Below are 23521 nucleotides of genomic sequence, written 5' to 3'. Positions count from 1 at the left end.
AAAACAATGGATAAGGTCCCAGGCCCAAGACTTGCCTATTCACATGACACCAAGCAAATTCATTTAAGTCAAAGACAGCAACAAAACAAAACAAAAAACAATTTGATTGTTGTATTGCCCTCAAGAGAAGGAAAACCTAAGCATCAGCATAAGGATCTTATACTAGTGATGAAATAAAAAGCTGCTCTAAAGATAAGGCTTACCTCCTGTTATGAATCTGTACTAAAATAAAAGGGCAACAGGCAAGAAGTTAAATTTCAGTGAGAGATACTGCCACTTGACATAAGGCTTCTTGGCCAGAGTGGCATGTAAAGCCCTATAATGGGGCTTCAGTTGGATGCTGCCTCTCAGAAGTCTGTTAACAGCAGGAATGTATAAATGACTATCTTGGGAAGCTGGACCACAAGCTTTGAAAGAGCTGGGCTACTATCCTAACATCAGAGAATAACTCCTGTCTGTGTACTTGGAGGGTTCCTCAGGCAAGAGAAAAATGATGTGAGAAATATAGAAATAAAATGAACTGCATCAAAATACTCTATGACTGTCTCCAAGTGGAAGGCCTGGGGCTGTGGATTGGATGTAAGAATGATGTTATAAAAGGTTGAAGATATAAGTGTTTATATCTAAAGAATTACCCACTTAACTCTTTGCTAAGGCTCCTTCCAAAATATAATTCTGTGGATCTAGGGAAAAGTTGCTGTCAAATTCAAATTAAACTCAGAAGAGTCTGTTTTTCCTTATTGAAATGTAAGATTGTAGAATTCTGACATTTCCTCACTGCTAATTTATAACTCTCTCTCTCTCTCTCACTGTCTCTCTCTCTCATACACACACACACACACACACACACACACACACACACACACAAAGGCATGCACACATGTATGTATGCACATAGACAGGTTAAGTAATTTGCAATACATTGAAAGTGTAATACCAGTGTAGATAGTGTTGTTGTAGTGCTAGAGACTGAACCCAGGGCCTCTTGCTTGCTAAACATTCATCCTACTAATGAGCCACATCCCAAGCTCAGAAAAATAAATCTACAAAAAGAAGAAACAGTTCTCTTTCTGAAACTCTTCATAAACCACCACTAATCAGACTACTTTTTGAGACTTTCATTCTTTCGATTTTTCTGTCTGCCTGCTACCTGCCCGTGTGTGCTTGTGCATGGCTCCTTATGCACAGCAGTTAATTAAACCACAACTTCCCAAAAGCTGTAGTTATCACCTTGATGGCATATTGGAAAAATACAGATGTGGTTACTTTTGATGGTTCTAATAAGAAACCTCTCATTTTCAGATGATTCCAAATTCTCAGAAGCAGTGCAGACCTTGCTCACCTGGATAGAGCGAGGGGAGGTGAATCGTCGTAGTGCCAACAACTTCTACTCCATGATCCAGTCAGCCAATAGCCATGTCCGTCGCCTGGTGAATGAGAAAGCTGCCCATGAGAAAGACATGGAAGAAGCCAAGGAGAAGTTCAAGCAAGCCCTGTCTGGAATTCTCATCCAATGTGAGTAATAGTTACAGTTCTACTGGAAGGGTGCAAGCCCCTTCACTCAGTCACCGCTTATTCTGTACAGGAGCCCAGGCCTCCAGGGTCGTCTGAGTCAAGGGCAAAACTGCCTTCCCTACTGCAATATCCTCTCCTTAAACTGTCAGATACCAGTGCTCCAGTTTCACAGAATGTTTGTGAGCACTTCCTATTTTCATTTTCCCTGGTGTATTAGCTCCTTAGAAATGCTGGTACTTAGACCATATCCTATACCTTCACAGCCATAGGGCTCAGTTGAAGGTTGGGTAGTTTATTGTTGAAGTTAAGATATAACATCAGCATATTAAAGCTGCTTTTTTTGCATCATTATCATCATGTAATATGCATTCTAAGAACTTTTAGTGTTAAATGTAATTATATTTCCCAAGATGATGTAATAAAAAACAAATTTTCTACTTTTACCTTTTACATTTACTTTCTTTTCTACTACTACATTTGCTGGATATGACAGAGTGAGAAGCCATTTAAATAGCTATTTTCAAAAAGAAATACCACTTTAAACATATCAAAGTTATCTTAAGTGAGATAAATAAATTCTCCAGTAAATTTTTTCTTCAGCACATTACATAATTAGATCCCCATATCTTTTCCTTAAGGAACTATATTCACCTTAAAGATAATGATTCAGTTTTATGATTTTGCTTTTAAACAATTATGTTCAACTCTTCCTATACTTTACTTTCTATGCTTGACTCCCTCGTAGTTGATGTTAAGGAGGAGTTGTTCCATCTTCCCCTTGTATTCTGGAAGTATTTATGGGCATAAATCTAGGAGGTGAAAGCACGTGTCCTCAGGACATCAGAATATGTAGAAAAGGAGAGCAGCAAATAACTTGAGAACATAAATACTAGAATCATTAGAGGGCAGGATACAAGCAAAGCTATAAAGAAAAAAATAAAACCTTCTGGATTTTCCAACTATGAACATCCAACCAGGAACAGCCATCCAAGCAGGAAGGAACTCTTTCTGTTTTTCTCAAGAGTCATACTCCCCTCTTGACCTGGTTAGGGAAAAGCCCCACAATATCTATATACATTTCCTTGTTGACATTCTAAGAGACCTTGAAATCTGCTCTCTGATATTTTACTTTAAACAGTGTTCTTCCATAAAACTTGTAGTTCTCCAGTCCACAAATTTATCTAGGTGGACTTAAACCCTACCCATATTAGGTCTTGCTTTGGAACTTCTGTTTACACATATCTAAGAACAGCAAAATGACATATTTTTCTGAAATGAAGCATTCCAACATATTTCACAGGGCTGGTTAATAAAAAGAGCTAGTGGTAGAAAATGCTGTTACAATTTGCTTCCATGCTATGCAGGGTCAGTAGTATAAAAGTAAATACATTTACTACAACTTGTACCTGTCCTGCCTGAATGAATACATACTGCCTGGATTAAAATTTGAGTCACTATTTCACCCCAACCCTTCCTTGGTTCTCTTGCTTCTTTCTGTATATTGATGTTTCTTCTTTTGAGTCCCCCTTAAAATCACAATGCTACAACACATACCCTTTTCCAAGTAAAATTCCGACCAGAGATACTGTATAACAAAAAGGTACCACAAGCTCATGCTTCTCACTTATTTCTCTTCTCTCCTTTTTTGCCATCCCTGGATGATACTCTGGCTTGATCTGACTGCTGATTTGATGCTACAGTTGAGCAGATAGTGGCTGTGTACCATTCCGCCTCCAAACAGAAGGCATGGGACCACTTCACAAAAGCCCAGCGTAAAAACATCAGCGTTTGGTGCAAACAAGCTGAGGTTGGTAACTTTTTACTCTGTTAGCTTCTCAGGGGCATAATGTCTTTCTTTAACAAGTTATTGATTTGGGGTTTAGCCAGGATTAAATAGTGCCAAGATCCCTTGGTCACAACAAGGCCCTAATGAAACACTTAAGACGTGTTCTATAGCCTGTCACTGTATACAGGCCACCTACTGTCCAAAGGGCAGTAAAAGTGCACAAGTTGTCTTGAATGCATTCTGTTGGGTAGAAATCTTAGTGGAGAATATGTAGCTTAGATAATTATAAGATTACTTCTCTAAGCTAGCTAGTCTGAAGTGCAACAATAATCACTGATTTGTGCTTCTAGTGTTAGTAGTATTAGGGCTGACATATTTATTAAAGCATCCTGACAGTTGAGTCTAGAAGCTGCCTGGTGGTATATCAGAGTGAAGAAATTTCTGAAATGCTTTTACCAAACCTGTTTAGCCATCTTTATAGGAGGTAGAGTTAAAAGTAACAGAAGACTCTGGTCTCAGATTCAGGGTGACACACACTCTCTGCCTGTGCTCAGGTAAAAATTTTGCATAACACTAGAATATGTATGACGTGAATAGATTGCTCTTCTGACTCCAACGTTAAAAACTAAGTCAATGAGGTTAGTTTCACTGATCTATCTTTGGAAATGATGTTGTGTGTATCTCAAGCTCTTCTATTCCTATGGGTAGCTTCCATACCCAGCCCTGATACATTTGATCTACATGTGTAGCAACTTTGCAGTTTCATTTCTGAGTTCTGGTAATAATCTCATTGTGTCTGTCAATACAGGTTGTCATATATATATATATATATATATATATATATATATTAGTATTTAAGTAGAATTTGTGAGACTTTTCTGTGATGTCAGGAATCAAACAGCACTTTAACTGGGCACAGTGGCACAGGCCTGTAATCCCAGCACTTTGGGAAGCTGAGGCAGGAGGATCACAAGTTTGAGCCCCACCTTGGGCAATTTAGAACGGCCTTGTCTCAAAAAAAATTAGTAAGGGCTGGAGGTATTGTTCAGTGCAAAGGCCCTGGTTTTAATACTCAGTACCACCAAAGCCAGGGTGGGGGTCGTTCATGTTAGGTAAGTTCTGTAAACAATGAGCTACTCCAATAACGCTCAATATTTACATTTATAAGGTATTTTCACATTGATTATCTCACCTAAGTGAACCTCACAACCTCACAATAGACATGGTAGAGTAAAAGGAGTATTGGACTTAGAGTCAAACATGGTTTCAAATCTCAACTCTCATAACTTCTGTAATACTGTGTATTGAACAAGTTATTCAGTCTTTCTTAGTCCCTATTTCTTTAACTATAAATTTTAGATAGTAATGTAATCACTCTTGCAAGGTTAAATGAGTTAAGAAATGTGTAAGCAGCTGGAAAAGTATAAATAATATTATTTGAGTTTATTATTAACAATTCAATAAGAGATAATGACTAGGTATAGAACCTGTTTTACATGTAAAGAAACTGAAATTCAGAAACATTAAGTGATCCACACAAAATTACACAACTAGCAAATGGCCTAGACATTATTCTCCTTCTGAGCTCTGGTGCAGAGTGCTTTGTGGTCTTGAGCCAATCTTATAACTTTTGTGTAAGCCTTTGTTTTCTAACCTTTAAAATACAGATCTTCTCTGTGTTCTTCCTAAGAATACTTGAAACAGTTTGTGTAGAACAAGTTGAAAACCATGAAAATGATTAGGAAGATAAGCCAAAACCTGTTCACAAATGTAGTCTCTGATCTCAGAGTTCTGGTATATAACAAAGGGTTCTGGATGCCACTGGAGAAATATCCCTGAAAACATCTGTCCAATGAGTGAGTAAAGTTATAAAAAGACAATAACATCTTTTTGTTTTAAGAATTAGCAGCACATAAGGAAACTGTTGTCTTAGGGTAGCACAAAACGATTTTAGAAATCTAACACTACCTCAACAAAGTCTAACATTACAATTCAAAGGTTTACTGAGCACTTTCTCTGTCCCAGGCATTATGACAAGCAGTATAGGACAAAATGATTTTTGCCCTCGGAACCAGAAGGGTAAAAAAAATGATCAAAAGGAGCAGTGGAGCTTCAAACACTAAATTTAAAGAATCTAAAATCTTCATTTCAAGAGAATAAACACTGAGTCTCTTTAAAATTGTAAAACAAAAAAGTAATACAGATTCAAGAATCTGTAGGTTGAGAATCTCTTACTCAAATTGCTTAGATCTAAAAGTGTTTTGAATTTAGAATCTTTCTTTCAGGTTTTATAGTGCTTGCATATACACAATGAGATATCCTAGGTAGGAGACCGAAGTCTAAATACAAAATTCTTTTATGTTTTATATATACATATATACACAGGCTGAAGTAATTTTATAAAAATTTCTAATGCACCTGCATCTTGATTGCAGCCTATTATGAGGTCAGGTATGGAAGTTTTACTTGTGTTGTCTTGTCAATCCTCAGAAAATTTCAGGTTTTAGGGCATTTTGGATTTCAGATCTGAGGATTAGAGATGCTCAATGTATATTCAGTTACTTCTTTTACTTCATTACATATAGACTTGTATCCCTTCTAGGGATACAAGATGCTGTCTGAACTGCACCACTCTTTAAAGAAAGTGCTGCAGGAACAATTTTGCCTTTTCCTAGGAGAAACAGAGCCCCTTGTTGGAGTCCTGACATCCAAGGCCGTGACCGTTTTATAAATTACAGTGTAGTGCATCCCATTCCGTTAATATTATTCATTTAGGCTCTATTGGTTACATCAGGCTTATTTATCTTGTGGGTCTGTACTTGAGTTTAATGACATACATAGCAAAGCAAGACAGTGAGCTAGACATTTCTCTGAATCTGTAAAGAACTTGACAGCTGCTACCCTCTTACCCAATATTGTCACAGAGCTTCCTTGGCAGAGCGATGAGGATAAAATACACAGCCAGCATGACTTGCCAAGAGTTACATGTTTCAAATTTTGCCTTGTAGACTTTGTAGAAACCCCAAAAAAATGTTTCCTGCTTACTTGACTAGATTAAATTAAGGTCTACCTTGATTACTTCAATCTTGATACGTAAAGCTGCTGCCAATAGAGGGACATATCTCACGATGTAAACCCAAAATATCTCTTCCATTTTATATTGACACCTATTAAATTATGGCTTGCATCTATTTGTTGTTATTTTTGTTTGTTTTTTTAACCTTTAAAAACTTTCAGTTGATAGCAAACTACTGTGAGGACTGAAAAGAGGTATATGGTGGGAAGTGGAGAAACTGCTTTTTTAAATTGTGGCTGCCTCTTAGCACCCCACTGAAAACTAGAGCATCTCAAAGACTTAATCACGTAGACTTTTTCTTCACCTTGGCATCAAAACTACAACTTACAAGTCAAGCTTTTCATCAGCATTGAAGTTTCTGACACTTAACATCTCATCTGTTGCCTCTGGGAATAAGTCAGCTGGTGACCCCCTCATGTCATAAAGTTCCTGTTCTTCTCATTGTCATCCTTCTCCCAGCAGCAGTTTCCCAACTGGTGACCCCTTCATGTCATAAAGTTCCTCTTCTTCTCAATGTCATCTTTCTCCCAGCAATCTTACTCTGCTGAGAGGGTGTGGCATAAGAAGGAAAAAGTTCCCACTTTCAGGGAGCTCAGGCACTACTTTTGATAGCATATGCAAGGCAAACTAGTTTGCTAATAAGTCTTTGTCATTGCTTTGCTTTCCTGATTTATATGTGTGGGAGGCTGCTGCTAATCTAGTTGAAAAGGACAGTAAGAGAAGACAAAAGTCCTTCCCCTTACTGAAAGTATCTACAGTGACTTTAATTGACAGTTCTGTGTGATATGGAGCTCTTTTTCTACAGTATTATTTAAAACCTACATGTTCCTTTCAAGAATACAAGCAAAAACGGGTAATATATGAAAACCAGAGCCATAGCAGCACATGCTAAGGATATAAGTATTTGCATCTCCCATAATATGAGTTTTTAAGCCACTAGACCAGAGGAAATAGGACTTGATAATTGCTAGCATTCTTGTGAAATGAAATACTGCAATTAATAAAATAACATTCTCTCTAGATTTACAGGCTTGCTTTTCCAAACTCTGAAGAACTGTTTGCAAATAGATATTCAAGTCATCCATATACTTTTGTTTTAGGACCCATTTGTACTACCACTGGATTTTGCTTTCAACCACCCAAAATATACTAACCCAATCTAAATCAACCTAATAGGTATTTCCATCATGTGTCACACAACACAAAATCCTGTATTTGTGGTTTGTTTCCTTGTATTAAATGGCATTTGAGAATCAAATTGCTCCATAAGTATAGAAGCTATCTCCCTATCCTCTCTATCATTCCATTCCCTCATGACTTCTTCCTCACCAAGTTTCCTGTAAATGTTGAAAGTCTAGGTAAGTAGAATCTTGATATACATTTAATAAGGAACACTAATTTTTCCAGTAATCATAGTACAGTCATAAAACATGAATAAGATAAACTTAAGTCCACATAGATTTGTGTGAAACTGTAATTAGATAATTAATGTGCAATGATTTATGATTTTTTTTTGTCTTTTTCCTTTTTACCGGTACCGGGGATCGAACTCACAACTGCCTGCTTGCAAGGCAGGCGCTTATGCCGCTGAGCTAAATCCCCAGCCCCCGATTTATGATTTTCTTACTTTATAATAAACCAAAAATGTCAGCAGGTACAAAAGTGATTCTTTTCATGCATTCCTGTCTGTCTTGGGTTTCAATTTCACTCTATTAAAGCAAGTGCTTTTTGTTCTCTATTATGGAGCAATGCAAATCTCTAAACTATAGAAAAAGTTACTATTAGAACAGACTCAAATTCATTACAATGCCATTTTAGAAATCCTTAATAGTTCACTATTGAAATGAAAAGCTGTCCTATCTTTTTTGATGTAGTTTATCACTAACATGATTCAATTTGAAGTAGATTTACAAATGCAAATTAATGAAAAATTTTTGTGCATGCCACTCTTGGTATCAGTATTAGATCCAAATGTGGGGTGGGAAATGGGACAAATCTGGGAAACGGCTATTTCCTTTGGTGTCTGTACTTCATTGACTCAAAATCCTTCCATTCATGTCTAAGCTAGGTAGAATGCCTTTTTCAGTTAGATGCTACTTTATAGCCTTTCACTCTGAAGATAGATGTTAGGGTTTACTTCCCAGATAGAGCTATTTTGGTCTAACCAGAGAAATCAAAGAACAGGTATCTCAGCTATGAGGTACTTTAACGGTTTTCAGAGGATTACAATATTACTTTCTTGGTGATACTATCTTCCCTATAAATCAACCTTAATATGGTACTCCATAATCTCTGCTGTTCTCTTTACTTTAATCCCATTTGTGTAGTAGTACATATGTATAGAAGAAAAATGTGGATTGTATAGTGGGTAGAGGACTCTGAACTCTGCCACTTCACCTTACTGAAGAGCTTACACAGCAGCCTTTCCCTTAGTTTTCTATTGGATCCTGATCTAGATCCCCAATCTCCCGAGCAAGCGTACTGCAAAGGCTTAAATAATATGAGACAAGTGGTCTGATTTTAGGAATCCAGGAGGGTCAAAACCCTTCAGCTAAGTTCGAACTCTGAAGGCTAAGACAAAGACTTCTCTGAACCGCCGATTTTTATTAGGTCCACAACACAGAGCAGAGAAACCAAGGAAAGGTTGGGCAATGAGCAGGACCTTGGCGTCACTTCAAGGATGTCTTCAAGTAATAGATCATGTCAATTTAGGAGAACCATCTTATCATGAAGACATGGTGGGAGTAAGACTGTAGGAGTAATTCCTGCAGCTGCAGTCTGTATTTACTTAAATGATGTTTGAGCCAAGTGTCCACAGCTGTGGCCTTGTCTTGCCTTTTGAGGTATCTCTGGCCTCACAGGCCACTATAGGCCTCAGCCAGGACCAGTGATTCACAGAAGTTCACTTACAATGAATCAGCTCCTATTGCCAGGCAAAGGGCTGAGGCCTAGTACAGACTCACAGATAAACATAGAAAGCCAATTAGTTAATTTTAAATCCTGCTCAGAGCCACTTCATAGTGGTCTCCAACAATTTTCCTTACCCTTATTTCATTATTAGCTAAAGAAATTGGTAATTCTTTTTCCTGAATTATTTGGAGGGATTTCAGTAAATTTTTCCCCTAAATCTGTTGTATTTCCAAGGACTTTTGATGTCATGAAAGATCTCTGAATACTCCATATCATGTAATTATTGAGTTTTTTTTATATTTTTAAGAAGAGATTATGCGTTCTTGCCCAATTGGGAGGACAAAGATACTTTTTGGATGCTAGGAAGCTACAGGACATGTCTCAGCCTCTGGATCTTCCTGCCCTGGGATCATTTCCCTAGAAGGAACATTATATAGTCTTCTGAAAAACACAGTGACTTTCCCAGGATTGAATGACATGTGTGTGAATTAAGAGTCAATCTCTACTTACCTTCTAATAGTATACATTGTAGTTAAGTATCTAGGAAGCTATGACTTTTCCTGATGGAGTAAATTATACAATATTTGAATTTACTGATGTCAAAACTTGTTATAATCACCTTTCCAGTAACAGTTCTGATGGTAACTGAAACTCAGTCTCCTGAGAAAAAATGAATTCACAGAAATGAGAAATTCCATTATTGTTCTCTGTGCAATGACTTTGAATAAGACACAGTAAATCCCTCATATGACATAGGCTTTTAAAGTTCATTTTTCTCAAGCAAGTCATTATTTTATTTCTGTTTTAAATAATGCCCCTGCAGTACATGGGAGATGCTATGTTAGCATCTGATTTTTCTATTACTTCTTAACTATCAGTGATGACACTAAATAGCTCACTTTTAAAAGGATCTTTTATTTAGTTTTAATGAAAACTTAACTTGAAATAGAAACCATTATTTTTCCTTATAAAAGGCATAAAAGAGAAGGAAATTAGAAATAGTGAAGAAACTACAGCATTAAGAAATCCATTTGAAATATGTATAATCTCTATAAATGAGAGCAATTTTCACCAGTCAGCTTTGGTTATTTTCCTGTATGACTGCCTAGTAGGGGTGTGATGTAGGCAATAAATTGTTAGCTCAGTGCTAAGGAAGCTCTGATGGGTATCAGGTGGCCTTTAAATGAATGCAAACTGTTCCAAAATGCACAGTTTTCATACTAACTTTTTAAAAGTGCCTTTTCCAATATTGATCTCAATCATTTCCAGTGTGCTTCATGCCTTTATGAATATCTGTTTATGTCTGGAATCACTTCCCTTTAGCCTGAAAATTTTTCTGCAGCATTTCCATTGAATAGTCTCTTGGTGATGAATTCTTGCATTTACTTTTGCCTGAAAATATCTTTTCATTCTTTAAACAATTTTTTCTGAATATCAAATTCTTAATAAATAGATATTTTCATTTATCCTTGAACATTAAAGACTTTGTTTCACTGATTTCTGCATTTTATCATTTCTAAAATAAATCAAAATATTCAAATTGTTTTTTCCCATACATAATCTGGTATTTCCTTTAGCTGCTTTCAGGAGTTTCTTTTTATTCAATTTTCTTCAGTTTGACTATGATATTCTCAGACATGCTTCTTTCACATGTACCCTGCTGGAACTCATTGAGCTTTTTGAATATGTAGAATGATGTCTTTCATCAAATTTGTGATATTGTCAACTTTTATTTCTCCAAATGTTTTAAAAATCATTCTCTTGGTCTTTCATTTATATGTAGACTAGACATTTAAACACAATCCCACAACACTCTAAAGCTCTGTTATTTTAAAAATTGGATACCTTTATATTATCTTCCCTTGATATTCTCCTTTTTTCTGTCATCTCTATTCTACCTTTAGTCTCATCCAATTATTTTTATTTTGGATATCATATTTTTCAGTTTTACAATTACCCGTATATGATCATTAGCTGACAAGGAGTTAAATCAGCTACTAAATCTATGTTCAGTGATGTAAAAGAAATATGTTCACTATGAATGAAAAAATAAGAAATCTCATTAGAAGAAGAGAAACTTTTGAAATGATTCTTTTGTTGTTTATTTTTAGAAAGAATAATTTCAAATCGTTTTAATTTTTCAGACAAAAGTAACATTGGTTCATTTTTAAAGTTTCTGTCCCTCTGCTGAGATTTTGTATCTTTTTATTTATTAGAGGCATAGTTCCTTTACATCAGAAGCATAGTCATAATAGATGTTTTAATTATTTTTCTGCTAATTACCACATCTGCTTCATTTCAATGTTAGTCTCTCTTGATTATCCTTTCTGTGTTGGAAATGGGTCATCTCATCCCAGTTCTTCAATATGTCACATAATTTGGGGCATTATCCTGGGTAATATATTATGTTGTAAAGATTCTGGATTTGGTTGTGTTCCTCCAAAAACTATTGACTTTGTTTTCTTTTGTCTTAATGGTTAATTTACTTGGCTGGATTCAAGTTGGAAATTCTGCCTCTTGGATGGCAAATATCAGTTCAGCTCATTGAACCTTAGCTGTATTATGTAGGATCTTCTGCCCTTTCATGGCCAAGGAATCATACAGCCATTCAAATAGATCTTATATAGAGAATTTAAATCTCCTTCTCTGGTCTCTCTCTCTCTCTCTGTTTCTGTCTCTGTCTCTGTCTCTGTCTCTCTGTCTCTCTCTCCCTCTTCCTTCCCACCACCTTCTTTCTCTGGCTCTTTTGCCCCAAACTTTGTTCACAAATTATTAGCCCACAAACACTGTATTTTCTATTATAAGTTTAGTACTCTGTGGGTAACTAACTAGTCCTGCTCTCAAACTAAAGGGTCTTTACTTTGAAAGTCAGCTCCTCTTCAGAATATTCCAGTTTTGGTTCATTCTCCAATGATATCAAGTAGTTATGGGTTTGATTTTGTTCTAGTTATTATCTATAAGAGGGTTGGTCTGGTAGGAGTGTACTCCTAATAGCTTATTTATGCTATAACTTCTAAAACTGCAAAAAAAAAAATCCAGTAAGAGTTATTTTGAATAAAATTGTATAAAGGGAGAGGAAAACATATAGCAAGCATCTGGGCATGGTGGCACACCCTATAATCCCAAAACTTGGGAGGCTAAGGCAAGAGGATTGTAGTGAGATCAAGACCAACCAGGGCTACATAGTGAACTCAAGGCCTGCCTTTACTACACATTGATACCCTGTCTGAAAAAAATAGCAAGCATCAAAATTAAAAAGTCCAACATGAGGAAGTTGAAAATAGTAAAACCTTTAAAGTCCAGAATTCATCATGAGTAAGAAGTGATGAATCTCTCATTTCCAAAAGTACATTCTAACATTGGAGCAATATAAGAATCATAGACTGTTAGGGCTTTAATTCTAGGAAGAAACTCAGTGCACAGAAAAGTGTACCCTAGTATGTTTTCTCTAGTAAGACTGATTAGTCTCAACGTGCCTTTTTGCCTCTGCCTTAAGAGTACTCTGAGAGTTTTTAATATGTTCCCCAAAAGCTACTTTATCTTATCTTTAGTTCATTTTTTAAAATACTTTCAAGGCTTTCCCACCTAAAACACATACCTTTCAACCTTAGGAAATTCGCAACATTCATAATGATGAATTAATGGGAATCAGGCGAGAAGAAGAAATGGAAATGTCTGATGATGAAATAGAAGAAACAACAGAAACAAAAGAAACTGAGGAATCAGGTAAAGATAATTCTTTGTTTTATTTAACAAACATCTATGTGAAAGGGCAATATTTCAAACCTTTTACACGAAGTACAATATGATGATTAATCCATCAGACTGGATACCAACTATAAATAATTGATAGGCCACATAAGTATGCATTGGCTATCAACCTTGTTTCTACAGGATTTTCTATTGTTTTTATTTACCCACATCTTCCATTGAAGTACCTAATTTAAGGCAGACTTTCTTTTCCAAGAAACACTTGATACTCAGGCAGAATTGTTATATATTTCATTTGGATTTATTAGTAATATGTTCTACAATAGAAACCAAGAGCAAGCCCATGCATATGTACTATATCACATACCAAAATTAATAAAAGGTGGGTGTAAGATTTAAATATTAACAAAATGCACATCACAAAGAAATTATGAAAAATGTAAAAGTTGATTATATACTTTGGGGTAAAGATTCTTTTATGATTCCAAAAATCATAAAAGATTTTTGACAAACTTATCTCCATAGAATTAAATATTTCTATTACAAGTTACAAGGATAAAACAGTTACAAGGATAAAAAATAATCTACAAACTAAAACATCTACAATCTATGACAATGTACCTATCTGCTGCCTTCCATTATGGTTACTTGAGAGTATATATTGAGAACCAGAAAGGGGCCCACAAGCAGTTGTTTAGATAAATGCTTTTGCTTTTTGGCCTGATTTATACTTAGGACCTCATTGTGAGACAGAGGCCACAGTGAGTTCCCAGTGTTACTCCTAGGGTAAACATTTTGAACAATGGGAAAATACCTTTCAGTTTCAAGATATACTGTCTTCCATGGTAGATCCCCATGGAAGCAAATGAAATACCAGCCAGAAGGCCAGTCTTTTCTGGCAAACCATTACTGACAAGCTTAGAAGTTAGAAGTTGGATCATAGAAAGGCACAGTGAAAAAAAGCATTGGACATAAACTGAGAACACTTGAGTTTCTGTCCCAGTTCTGCCCTTCTTGACCTGACAGGGACTTCTTCTCTAGTGAGCCTCAACTTCTTTGGTTCCAATAGTTATATATTGAAATCAAAAGCTATATACCCACTTGAGTTGTCTTAGTGAAAATTATTACTCCATAAAAAAGCCTCTCAAGGAAAGAAAACTGACAAGTTTGACTTTTGTAAAAGGCATTCATTAGCTGTTACATCAGAATTTTCTCCATTTTTGCCATATATTAGATCCTAAACATATAAACTGCTATCTGTAGTGAATACGTCTTTGTAATCAGTGATTAGTGAGCACTTTCAGAACAATGAACTAATTGCAACAAGTAAGTACTATAAACTTATAGCAAAAATAAACAAAATTCTTTAATAGTAATTGAGCTATTCAAATTATTTAAGTGCTTATTTAAGATGTTTTATAGCTGATTAAACTTTGACTTGTAGAATTATCTCCCCCTGGGTCTATACACCAGATACAGTGTTTATCCAGTGTTACCATGAGATAAATGCAAGCATGTTTGATCATCCACTTGATAAATTGCAGAGTTTGAGGAGTTATTGGGGGAGGAAATGGGTATGTGGGAGAGTCAGATTGAATACACTTACTAGGGTTGTATAATTGCATTTTGCTTCTGTATCTCTTCTGCGTTAAAAGCTGTGTTGGCTACTGCACAGAATCTTATTCGTTTAGAGACTGGAAACTCCCTGACAGATCATCTTATAGCTATTTTCTTTCCTGTTCCACATGCCAGGATGCTGCTTTGTCAAATAAAGCTATCTACAATAGACTTAATGGACCTTACCAAATAGCTTTTCTCCCAGAAGGTTTCAATTCATTTTAATTCAAGGACTTTTGTGCATTTTTCTTCCTCTCGATCGTATCTAATTCTGTTATCTCTCTTCTGTGGTACTCCACTGCAAAAACCCTGCTCAATGTGAGCCAGTGAGAGGGTTCTGTTTTTGTCTAAATTAGCTACATGTTGTAGCTATCACTCAGTTCCAATTAAAAGCTTAAGCAACTAGACCTTAGAGTTGTTCTTTCTCTGCACTACCAAACTTGAACCCTGGGAACCTAACCTATAATGTGCTTCTGATTATATTTTTCTTCCCAAAGAAAGTAAAACTATTTATCTTTTTGTGGATTGCCCAAAAATTCTGTTCTTCCAGAAATTCCATATTAGTTCATATTTGTGATATAGTACTTGACGTACCCTTGCTATAGAAGAAAGGATTGCTTTCTCAAAGTGTTGCATTGAAGAGGGAAAATCACATCAAAGAAAATCATGACATGCAAGGTACATGTATCCAGCAATCATAAGAACAGCATTTCCATTTCAGCATCTACTTTCTGCTTTCTTCACTTAGACTCAGAATTGGTGTACTGTACTTAAGAATCATTTGAGTTACATTTAAAATTTTTAGACTTTTGGGATGCAGAATTTGATATAGTAAGTCCTTAGTGATGTTCAGGAATCTGCATTTTTTTCAAGCATTCTAAATGATTTAGATGCTGGTGATCCAGGAAATATGTATAGAAATCATTGACTTAAACTAATTCTCCATTGATCTAGACAAGGCTTTCTCTTCCTTTAGCATCCAATCTCCTTCTTCCTCTTTTTCCCACTATTTTCACTTTCAGAATTTGACCAGTTAGTTAGAAAACACTATGTCCTATAAATTGATGGAGTTATAAATGTAAGTATGTATAGATCCACATAAAATATAAGAAATGCCTTTTGGTACTAACCTGGAAATTACTGATTAGAATACAACAAAAGCAAAAGATACCAGTGTGGACCAGAGTGCTAACAGTCAGTGAAAGATGAACAGGTTTGGATAAGAGGAGGGAAGGTAAAAAAGCATCTTTATGGGGACAAGTGGATAAGCAGGATGGAAGATACAAATAGCTATGAAAAACATAGGAGAGATCAAAGGTTTAGTAGGCAAGATGGGACCAAAATCTGGTCGGGCAATGAATGCTAAGCTTAGATTCAGCACAGTAGACAATGTAACCCTATAAACACATCTTGACTATGGTCCTAACATGATGAAAGCAGAATCAATTATGTATTTTGGAGATAATTTTGGTTTCAGAGAGACCAACCAGAGGCTTTTATAGGAATCAAGATGTAGAATGATATGGGTAGAGTGACAGCAACAGGAAGTGAGAAACAATGGTAGAAGAAAAAGAAGGTGATGGAATGTATGAAATTAAAGTTGCTAAGAATCATTTTGAGAGCAAGAGACTAAAGTCTTTACTGTGAGAATAGATACAAGCAATGATGACAAGGAAAGAGTCTGTAATTAGGTGAGATTTTCTAGTCTAGGAGATTTGTGGATTGGTGGATATGCTGGTTCAATAAAGCTGCCATAAAAAGTACCACAAATGGTGAGACTTAAATCACATGTATTTACTATTTCACAGTTCTAAAGGATAGAGGTCCAAGATCCACATGTCAGGAGAGTTGGTTCCTTCTGAGGGTTATGAGGAACAACCTGTATTATACCTCTTCTGTAACTTCTCTCATTTCTCAGCAATCTGGAAATCCTTGGTATACAGATGCATTACTCCAAACTCCACCTTCAAGTTCATGTGGAATACTGCCTGTGTGCATGTCTTTCTCTATGCCAAATTTCTCCTTTTTATAAGGACAGCAATTATATTGGTTAGGACACAACCTAATGACCCCATTATAACTTGATAGACACTGTAAAAATTACCCTGTTCCCAAATAAGGTCACATCCTTTGCGCTAAACATATCAGTTTTGAGAAAGGCAGAAGAGCTGATTTGGATGGACTGATAGATAGCACTGATGTGTACAGTGCTCTGAGTTTAGCTTCATTTCACAGGTAGTTAGGAAACAGGCAGGAAGGATTTATATTCATATCAGAGTTGAAGAAAATAGAAGGAATAGAAGATGGTGGCAGAGAAGTATTCATTACCTGAAGCCCTGGGAAGGTGGACAAATGAATATGAAAGCCAAGCGAAATAAAGAAAAGGGATAAATATAGAACTTTGCTGAACTACCAACAATATAAAAGAATGAAAGGGAGAAAGTTAGCATAGAAGTTAGAAAAAGAGGATTCTTTGAGAATTGTGTTGTAAAAATCAAGAGATTTTCTAGAAACAGGAAGTAATCAACATTATCGGATGTTACAAAGAAGAGAGTAATTGAGAGAAAGAGTGTTGACCAGAAAATATGTTACTAGAAAAATAGAAGTAGGGACAGAATACACCATTAATAAGAAAGTATTCAAAGACCTAAAGTCAAGAAGTTGGGTAAGGAGCAAAATAGAAATACAGGTATTATAAGTGATAAATAGAACTCATAAAATGAGTTAAAGTTAAGTAGTTTTTTGTTGTTCAATAAAAGGTAAAGATGCCATAAGGAATGTGAGGCTGAAAATGTTAAAGAATGAAAAAGTACTTACGAATAATTATAGAAGTGAAACCCTGGAACAGAAAAATGGAAAGTGATCCAAATCCAGAAGGAATTTGCCTTATAAAGAGAAAAATATTCTTCCTCTGAGTTAAGAGAAAGCAAGCTGGAAGATATATAGATATATATATATCACTCAGGCTTCTCCATACAGTAATAGACTGATCATCCATTGATTGTAGAAATTATTCAGAAATGAGGCCATGATGAATGAGAAACAAATCTGGAGTAACTGCTATGGGCTGTATGGAAGGAAGAAATTAGTGAGAGTTGAGAGACCCATCAGCATGGACCAAGATGAGTCTTTGTGGCTCTAGCTACTTACTTCTACAACTTCCTATAAAAATTGTCTGAAGCCAGGTGTGGAGGTGCATACCTGTAACTCCAGGTACACATGAAGCTGAAGCATGATTTTAAGTTTGAACACAGCCTGGGAAATTTAGTAACTCAGTCATTTTATTAAAATATAAATAAATAAATAGGGGCTGGAGAAGTAGCTCCATGTGAAGATCCAGATTCAGTCCCTAGTACTAGAGGAAAAAAATTCTCTGAAGCCAATGCCCAGGATAAAACACAGGGAAGGTTGAGTCAAGTGACCATGATTTAGGAATCAACATGGGGAGCCCATCCAGAGAGTTTCAAAAGCTTGAACTTATACAGAGTACTGAGGACTTTGCAATGGAATCGGTTTAGCCAGTGAATAATTAATGGTGTGGGCAACACTGACAACTCCAAGAGACTAAAGATTCCAGCAAGGAAAGAGCAGAGTGTGAGGGAGACATGGGGCAGTGAGCGAACTGGTAGATAAGAATTCTGTAATGAGAAAGAAATGTAGAGATTGCAAGTGGAAAACATGAGGTCTGTGGTGCACCCACACTGGCCCAAGTCAGACAGTAGTGAGATGAAGAGGTGTAGGGACAATGAAAGCAAGGCATTGTGAGGTCAGAGAACTTACTTAAGATTTTGCCTAAACTGGTTTGCAACCACCTTTTTAACGATTCCTTTTATTGATGAGGCTCAAACTTTTTTTTCTGAGTCTTGAGAGTAATGTTATACATTCTTTCTTCCTCTTCTTGAGGAGAGTATTTCACATTGTTTAGCATTTCCTCTTAAGACATTTTGTAAAAGTGGCTGATGCCCTGAATTTACTTCTATTACTTTGTATTTGTTTTTTTGCACCATTGAAGAAGTGTACACATTAATTTTTTAATGGCACAGAAATCCTTTTTGATCTTCTGTGCAAAAACATGTCTAGGCTTTTGCTCTCAGTTGCTCCTCTAGAAAGAGGTATTCACTGCTGCCTTTGTACTTTCATATTGCCACGATGAACTCCAGCCTTCAGATCTGAGGAGCAATCCCCATAAAGAGACACATTTTCCCTAATAGGAAATAGTCAAAAAGGAAAAGCTGAGAAGTAACAATGTCAGGTTATGAATGCATTCACTGTACTATGCTCTTTAGTATCAGGGCCGATGGATTCACATATTCAAGCATATTATTAAAAGGTAATATTGAACTTATTGGTGTTCTGGCAGTGTAGAAAGGACCCCAGCTTCAGAAATGGGCCCAATTAATATTAAGTTTGTGAAAGGAAAGATTTGGTGTCCTCATTAAAATGACAAAAACTTCATTGCAAGGAGTGAGAAATACATTTTTAGGGAAAGCTCCCATAGTAGCATTATATAGGTGATCACAACTTTTCTTTTTCTTTTTTTTTTTTTTTTTTTTTTTTTTTTTTCTTAGTGACAGTTCCAAACTGGGAAGATTATTATCAAGTTCCACTTGACTGTAGGTATCCATTCATTGGTGTTCATCAGCATGCCCTATTCCCCAGGCAGAACAGAAGCTATCTCTTCTCGTTTTCTCAAAGGGAAAATATTTCCACATATAGGCTCAAGGATATGTCTCTAACTAAGCCCCTAAATCTCTGCCCTTTTCTCATCCACGTATCTCTGTATGAGATGTAGAACATGAGCCTGCAGTCCAAGAAGAAACAAAAGAAGAAAAATGAAATATTACTCTTTTGTATTGAACCACATTGATTGCCAAAGAACAATCGTGCAAATAATGGCAGAAATAAATAACTGCCCATCTGAAAGGTCACATAATTTATAGAGTAAGCTGTGTGCTCTTTGCCTAAACTCTAGCTCAAAAAGCTGTGCTTCATATTAACCAAGTATTTCTTCCTCTTTTGGCAAATACTTAATGTTCTTTTTCTCTACACAGTTTTGTATATAATTACATTCACTTGTAGCATCTTCTTTTGGTATTGTGATTTTTAGGAGCACTGCCTGCCTGATGAAAATTATGGGAAATAATTTTCTGGGACATGTCTGGGAAATAGCAAGGGTAGATCCTATTTGTAGTGTTAGGAATCTAGTTCTCTATGTAATTACTTTCTCTTCAATGATATAAAATGTGTGTGATTACATTACTAATTAAAATCAGTAGTAGACACAAACATGAAGTAAAAGTGTCATGTGAAAGGTCTTTTGTAATTTTTTAAACCAAAATGCAAGATTTAAAACTGCCATATCAGGATATGTGCATGGCCATCTACAGAAAACAAATGTGGACACTGAGGATCTCTTAATATTATGAGAAGATATATTCAACTAGAACCCTTCCTGTTATATTACCACTGTGCTTTGAATAGACAATCTGATCTCAGCAGCCTACATCATATCTAAAACCTGTGGGAAACCCCTTAGTTTCAAGGCATTGAACTAAAGCCAATATCTCTGTTAAGGCAGGTATTTTAAGAGTATCAAGTGTTTTTTCCCTCTGAATGTAGTTCTTGTCTATATATTTCATCTTTGTAAATCACAGCTTATTTCTATTCCCTATGTAGAACATGAATCTTGCCTTTGATATCCCTTTAGAAAACTCTTCTTCCACCATTTGTTGACTAATAATTTTAATGATTTGATTACCATTATTTGTCTTTTATTGTATGCCACCCAAAGTCCTTCCTTGTTGCTGAGAAAATCGACATCTTTGTCAATTAAAATTTATTCTTTGTATATACTTAATAAATCATTTTGTACTCCTGATCCATGTTGATAATATCCTTTTTCTGGGCATTCTGTTCTATGAATAATCAAGAAAATATAGGCTGGGGATGTGGCATAGTGGTAGAGCATTTGGTTAGCAAATGATGTTAAGATCTTGTGACCTTACACTTTTGACTACATCAATTCCAGCACTGCAGAAAAAGTAAAAAATAACAAAGGAATAATTTACAAATATATTTATTAACATATTTTATAAAGTATAGAGAATAATAGAGTCACATGACTTTTTACAATAGTCACAAGCCTACAACATAGAAGGTATTCACCAAGTGTTAAATTAATGAAAAATGCTGATTAATTAATGATAAATACTGTGCAGTGGTACACACCTGTAATTTCAGCATCCTAAGAGGCTGAGGCAGGAGTACTACAACATTGACTCTGCCTGGGTAGCATAGCAATTTAACAAAACCCTGTCTCAAAATAACAAAGGGCTGAGGATGTAGCTCAGTGCAGAGGCCCTGTATTCAATCTCCATTACCACAAAAACAAAAGTAGAAATACACTTTATGGTTTTTAACTTGAAAAATGTGCCTAAACCCACAAGTAATTAAGTTCAACCTAAATTTCCTCATGTGCCTTTAATTTTTTATTAATAAATTTTACTTTTCGAACAATTCAGGGTCATAGCAGGACTGAACAGAAACCTGAGTCCTTGTCTAATCTGTGTCCTTACCAAGGGAGTCTTTACTATTGTCCTCTTGCCCTAGAATGGTATGTTCATTTCAATAAACCTGCATTAACATCATTATCACCCCAAGCTCATAGTTTACATTAGAGCTCATTTTTGGTGTTGTACATTCTGTAGGTTTTGAAAAATGTAAAATGGCACATGCCTTCCATGGTGCTGGGATAAGAACAGTGTCAGTGCCCTAAAAACCCTCTGTGCTCTACCTGTTCTTCCCACCTCCCTGTCTGCTAACCATTGGAAGCCACTATCTCTTTACTGTCTCCACAGTGTTGGCATTTCCAGAATGTCACAGAATTGAAGTCACATCGTGTGTAGCCTTTTAAGATTAGCTTCTTTTAGTAAAGTAGTATGCATTTAAATTTCCTTCATGTATTTCAATGGTATGATGTCTCATTTCTTTCTAGCACTGAGTAATATTCCATTATCTGGACATACCACAGCTTATTTATTTGCCTACTGAAAAATATCTATGTTGCTTCCAAGTGTGGACAATTATGAATAAAGGTGCTTCATCCCCAGTGGAGCAATGTTCAGAGCCAGAGGCCTGGAAAGAATACTGGATCATGAATACTGTAACTTCATGAATGGATCATTGAGTTCAAAATCTGATGATATCATTGGGAGATGATGAAAACTTAAGAAATGGTGCTTAGTTGAATGAAGGGAATCTTAGTGGTGTGCCCTTGAGGTCAACCCCTCAATCTTCCTCAGTCGTATACCCAGCCTACTAATGGCCCATCAAAGTACTTTCATTTCTGCTACAGTGCTTTTGATCTCTAGCATTTCTTTATATTCTTTCTTATAATTGCCTTCTCTGTGCTTATATTCATGTGTTCTTGCGTGAATTTTTCATTAAAGCCCTTCAAATATTAATTCTAGGGTTTTTTTTAATCCTAGTCTGATAATTCCAACATACTTGACATATCTGTATCTGCTCTGATGTTTTTCTATATCTTCAAACTGGATTTTGCTATCTAGTACACCTTGTAATTTTTGTTGGAAATCATATATGATAGTCTGAGTATAAGAAACTGCAGCAAATAGACCTTCATTTGTGTGGAATAAGAAGCATTCTGTAGTTCTCTAGTGCCTGGTGCTCAATCTTTTGATGAGCCTGTGTTCTGGACTGTGAACTCCACCAGTACTTCTCAGTTTTGTTTCCCCTACTCTTAGGTGGGACATGATGACTGGAGGGAGCTGAAGTTGAGAATTTCCCTTCCCACAGGTCATTTATGGCCTTTCAAAACCCCAGCAAATAAGGTTCTGGTAAAATAATGTCCTCTGAAGGCAGGCCTTGTCATGAAAAACAGAATGCTCTGAAATAAAAACTAGGTAATACCAAACAGGGGTATAGAACTTTTGCAAAAGGAAAAGGGACAGGGAGAGAATGAGAGAAAGGAGGGGTGGGGAATGAAAAAAAAAAAGATGTGTTAAGTTCAATACCAATTCCCCAAAAGGTATTTAATCATTTTATATTGAAAACATACACTAAAATTTTTTTAAAGTAAAACAATGTTCTGGCATTTCAAATTTCAGAATGGTTCTTTATAACTCTCCTGCTACATTCAGAAGGAAACTTTTCTCTGATATTCATTGTGAAGACCTGGTAGAACTCTTGGAAGTAAAACTCAAAAAAAGTACCTCTTGCGTTAAAGTTTTTAACTCACAGGTTTTTCATTCAGAGCTTCCAACAACTGGTTAATTACAGTTGAGTTCTACGCGGGAAGTTTTTGCTCTTGGGTCTTTGTGATTTGGTACATTCACCTGTCTGTATCTAATTTGGTGGGCAGAGTTTTGATCCACTTTTCTGATGGACATAAAAAGTTGATTTTTCAGTTTTCTTAGCATTTTTATTTGCTGTTAACATAAAGTAGGAACTTTTTGTATCCTCACATACTGGCCTAGAAACTGGAAATCTTACATCTTAATTTATGTATTTACTTTTTTCTGCAAGACTAGTCAATACTACATTGTTTAAAAACATCTTTCAGCAAAATTACTGTGTAGTCAATAGTCATTTCAAAGAAATTAGTCCTATATTTTATTATTGCAGGACTCTTATTTGCTGCATTTCAAATAAAAGAAACTGATGTTCCTTGAAAATACCTTGGTGTATTTAGGATGTTGAATATGAACCATGGGATTTGAGGACAAGCTGCCTGCGACATCTGTCAGCCATTGATTGCCAGGGTTGAATATGAACCATAATGACCTTTTTGTGTTAGATACCTAGTTCATTGACAAAAATGTATCTTTGTACTTTTATGCCTATCTCTTAATGCCATGGCCAACTCAGATCTGAAGTTCCTCATCAAG

General features: G+C 35.9%; 1 protein-coding gene across 5 annotated transcripts in view; it reads left to right on the top strand.

Annotated features, from left to right (window-relative positions):
• The window catches only part of Enox2 (ecto-NOX disulfide-thiol exchanger 2), a 290611-nt gene that overhangs the window by 254988 nt on the left and 12102 nt on the right, over positions 1–23521 (top strand). For all 5 annotated transcript variants that reach the window (XM_063246421.1, XM_063246423.1, XM_063246424.1 and 2 more), the window contains 3 exons: positions 1303–1515; positions 3216–3322; positions 12899–13013. In XM_063246421.1, the coding sequence (XP_063102491.1) occupies positions 1303–1515; positions 3216–3322; positions 12899–13013 (435 nt within the window). The remainder of the gene's footprint in view (positions 1–1302; positions 1516–3215; positions 3323–12898; positions 13014–23521) is intronic.

Source organism: Cavia porcellus, unplaced genomic scaffold, assembly GCF_034190915.1.
Source record: "Cavia porcellus strain 051 isolate PalLab524CR breed Dunkin Hartley unplaced genomic scaffold, mCavPor4.1 scaffold_3, whole genome shotgun sequence".
In the NCBI taxonomy this organism is placed as follows: Eukaryota; Metazoa; Chordata; class Mammalia; order Rodentia; family Caviidae; genus Cavia; species Cavia porcellus.
The sequence above is the reverse complement of the archived record's forward strand: the minus strand, read 5'-3'. Positions and strand labels throughout refer to the sequence as shown.